The 4,358-nt window shown below is 43.1% G+C and overlaps 1 gene segment (V, D, J or C); it reads right to left on the minus strand.

The window, feature by feature from the left end:
• Positions 1 to 1,290, minus strand: LOC125356168. The segment is given in 2 exon segments: positions 1 to 884; positions 1,064 to 1,290. Coding segments are annotated over 2 exon segments (438 nt in total).
• Positions 1,291 to 4,358: the final 3,068 nt, after the last annotated feature.

Genomic DNA, 4,358 nt, shown 5'->3' on the forward strand with positions numbered 1-4,358 from the left:
CACAAAATCACTTCCCTACATACTACCCGTGAATGTAGAGTGGGGTTGCTTGGTGCACATTTAGAAAGCATAGAGAGAGCTATCAGAGGGAGTGTGACGCCAGAAGGGTCAGAACTGATGGGGTGCTTGCTCTGAACATGGAAGCGAAGGGACGCCTGTCAAAGATGGAAGTGTACCTTCAAGGAACTAGAAAAGGCAAGGGACATATTCTCTCTGACACGCTACAAATGAGAATGCAGTCTGCCAACATGTTGAGTCCTGTGCTGGATTTCTAGCTTCCAGAATGCTTATTTGCCCATTTTTCCTCTTCATGTCACAGGGACATTGGTCCACAAACCAAGCAGAGACTTCTTACTGAGTTTTCCTATAGGAAACTTCCATGTGAAAGGACCTAAGAGACAAGTGTGTGCCCTTGGTTTTCTGTTGAGCTCTGCAAGCTTTCTTGTCCAGAAGTCAGGGCACACGCTCACAGGCAGATGGAGGAAGTGTGCACGTCCAGGGCTGGGTTGGCTTCCAGGCAGCTGAACAGTCTCTGAGAGAGGTTTTTGTTCAAAGAAGAAGTACTGTGGGAGGTGTACTATAACTTTGTGCACAGTAATAATCTGCCATATCTTCAGCCAGGACACTGCTGATGGTCAGTGTGAAATCAGTCCCAGAGCCACTGCCACTGAATCGATCAGAGACTCCAGATGCCCGGGTGGATGCCAAATACACAAGCAGCTTGGGAGCCTCTCCCTGTTTCTGCTGATACCAAGACAAGTAGTTCTTATTGTCCTCGCTCCACAAGAGACTCTGGCTGGACTTGCAGTTGATGGTAACCCTGTCTCCTGCAGACACAGCCAAGGAACTTGGAGACTGAGTAACCACAATGTCCCCGCAAGCACCTGCAATCAGGAATGCACACTGATCAGACAGACAGACAGACTTTATAACATGAATATAAGTATTGGACTATTTCATTCTACACTCCAGTGGTATGTCAGCATATTTATCTCTACACAAATATTAATCTACCAACGGGACTGCAGTAGAACTTGTATTGTGACATTTTCAAATATCTCACCAGACACCCAAAGCAGCAGGAGCACAAGGACCCGGGTCTGTGCCGCCATCTTGCTATCCCAGTCCACCTGAAGCAGCTCAGTTCCTGTGGGAAAAGGTCTCATTTATCAAAGCAGAGAAGCAGTCTGGAGGGGCCTATGCAAAGCAATCAGCATGGGAGGAAGCAAATCACCAGAGCAGTGGACTGTGAAAGCAGATGATGTAAATCAAGAGCTCACGTGTAATTATGCCAATCTCAAAAACCTAAACTACTAACCACTAGGTGGCGGAGCAATACAGCTTCAGGGATAAACTGAACATTTATATTATGTACTTTGAGTTTTACAGAAATGATAGCAAACAACCTTAATCGGATAATCATAGTGAAAGAAAATAATACGGTATGAAATAGGAACGAAAATTCAAGTACGAAAATGGAGGGATGAGAATAAGGAGGAAAGAAGGAAAACTTGGGCAAAGGAAAGAGGAAAAGAAAGTGACAAATTTGTACTGGAGTTTGAACTCAGAAGCTCACATTTCCTCGGTGCTCTTGCTCCTCAGGAGCTGTACCCGTTTAGCCATGCTTCCAGTGCAGTTGTTTGATGGTTATTTTGGAGATTGAGTGTCACGCACTTTTCTTCCCATAGCTGCTTCAAACCCCAATCTTTGGAGATGGCACTGTGGCTCAGAGTAACAGAGCACTAACCTCAAACAAAAATGCCTAGGGTCTGTGCTCAGGACATGAGTTCAAGCCTCACAGCTGGAAAAAAACAACAACTCCATCTTCTATATCTCACCCTCCCGATGAGATGGGATGAGAATGTGAACCACTGGTGCTTGGTCTCAGGGTAGTTTCATTCCAAAGCAATCTGAAACCTTAGGCATAAAAGTAGAAATATTATTGACAACTCAATGTGTATTTCAAGTGTTCTGTTTAAGCAATATGACCTCCCTTATTTTATTTCAAATAGATGATTTTGTACAATCATTTTTTTCAAATTTAAATAATTATAACATTAATAAGATTCAAAGTTTGGTTAGTAACTGTTAGGGGGCCTGCCACAATACAAGAAATACAATGATGGAGTAAGTTCTAAATTTCCAAGGCGAAGATTATGAACTCTAACTAAATGCTCCCAAGACAGTTCTAACAAGTTGCTTTATCCTCTAGAACTCATCAGAGCTTTTCAATTTTGCTTTGTGACTGCTCCAATGAGCTAAATTTGGTCTCCTCTCATTCCTTTACAATTACACAGTCAGATTACACAGACCCAAAATAAGTTTCTAGAAATTAAACATAGCTGCTTGTCACAGTGTTTAGAGACATCTCTGGATCTCCTAGATAAAGACGTTCACAGAGTTGCTTTTACACTGGAAAAAAACATGACAGACTCCTTAGTTGTTCTTTTTCCCACAAATAAACTTTCTACGGTGTGTGCTGAGTATATTGTATTGCTTGAATGTGTAAAAGAAGCATAAACTTGTTGGTGTAAGCAGTACAGATTAAGTCTCTCACAGCTCTAAAGGCAAGGAGTCTGAAATTAATGTTCTCCCATCTCTGACACAACACACTCACCACGGTGACCATCTTGGATGAAGCCCTAGGAAAAGCCCAGTCTTTGATTCAGATAGTCCTGAGACATTCAAAGACTGTATTATTTTCTTTTGTTAACACATGAAATCCCATTTAAAACTGTGGAATTATGATTCTGAAGGCATAATATTCGTGACAAAAACAAACAGACATGGGAAAGAAATTTCCAAGACCATTCAAGAGAAAAAAAGTCATAAATGTCCATTATGCTTGATGATATCAAGATAATCTTCTCCTAAAAATGTTTTTGGAACCTGGCACTGGTGGCTCACACCTGTAATCATAGCTACTCAGCAGGCTGAGGTCTGAGGATCACAGTTCAGAGCCATCCCGGGCAAAAATGTACCCGTTAGACTGGAATCTCCAACTAAACACTAAAAACTGCAAGTGATACTGTGGCTCAAGTGGTCAAGCGCTAGCTGTGAGCACAAAGAGGCTTAGGGACATGCCCAGGCCCTGAGTTCAGAACCCAAAATGAACACACACACAAAATGAAAGAATGTTTTTGGCCAGGCACCAGCAGCTCAAACCTTAATCCTTGCAACTCAGGAGGCTGATAGGTGAGAACTCTGGTTCTCTGGTTTACTGCCAACCCAGGCAGTAAAGTCATGAGATTCTTGCAGCCTACTGACCAGCAAAGCGCCAGAAATGGAAGCATAGCTCCAGGGATAGGGTGCCAAAATTGAAGGAAAATGCTAAGGAACAGTGCACAGGTCCTGAGTTCAAGCATCAGTACTGGCACATACATTAAAATATGAAAATTAATCAATAAAGAGAAATATTTTGCCAGGTACCAGTAGCTTGTAGCTACTCAGAAGGCTGAAACCCAGGGAATTATGATTATGAACCAACCTGGGATTAAAAAGTCCATGACTCAATATCCAACAGTGCAAGCATAAAACAGTTTGAAATGTGTGGCTCAAGTGGAGGAGTGCCCACCTAGCAAGTTTGAAGCCTTGATTTCAAAGCAAGTACTACTAACATTGGGGGGAATGATTGTTATGAATCTGATGTATGTGGATAAACAATGCCAGAATGTTCACGAGTTCATAAGAACTAGTTCCCAGGAAATTTGTATATACTACTAGAAGTATAATTTTCCACTTCAGCTCTTGTCTGCAACTTAGCAATTAGCCCTCTAGCTGAACCAGATATCCTTTCGTCCCTCCCAGCAGAGTTCTCTTCACAGGAGCATCACAGAGTTTAACTCACCAGCTCCAAGGGAAAGCTCTCACTAATCATTCTTTCCAACATGCTTGGTTCACTTGGCAGCTACCAGCATAGCTCCAGTCTATGCTGCCAATGGTATTAAACTAAAGTGCAACACTTATGAGGGCTAAATTGTTTATCTTCTTAGCTGGGAAGGGGACAAACAGGTGACTGGTCCCCTCCAAAGGATTGATTCCCACACCCACACTGCATTGGGTCTTCTTGCTGTGTTGGAGAGTTTGTTCCCAATGCACCAACGTCCCCCTTCTGCCCCAACACATCCAGACGTTCTACAGGGCCTCCCACAACGATTGAAGCAGGCAGCAAGGATTTCATCCTTACCGGCTTCCTCCAATACAGAAAGTATTTGACTCAACTGAGCTGCCCTCATCCATGCCCCTTAAGTCTCTCCACATGGCTGCGCCAACACTCGCTTTGCATAGTGCTCCCTAGGGAGGAGCCTCCTTGCTAAGTCTCAGATAAAAGCTCAGCTCTGATCCTAAGTTGACTTGTC

This window comes from Perognathus longimembris, chromosome 8, assembly GCF_023159225.1.
Source record: "Perognathus longimembris pacificus isolate PPM17 chromosome 8, ASM2315922v1, whole genome shotgun sequence".
NCBI lineage: Eukaryota > Metazoa > Chordata > Mammalia > Rodentia > Heteromyidae > Perognathus > Perognathus longimembris.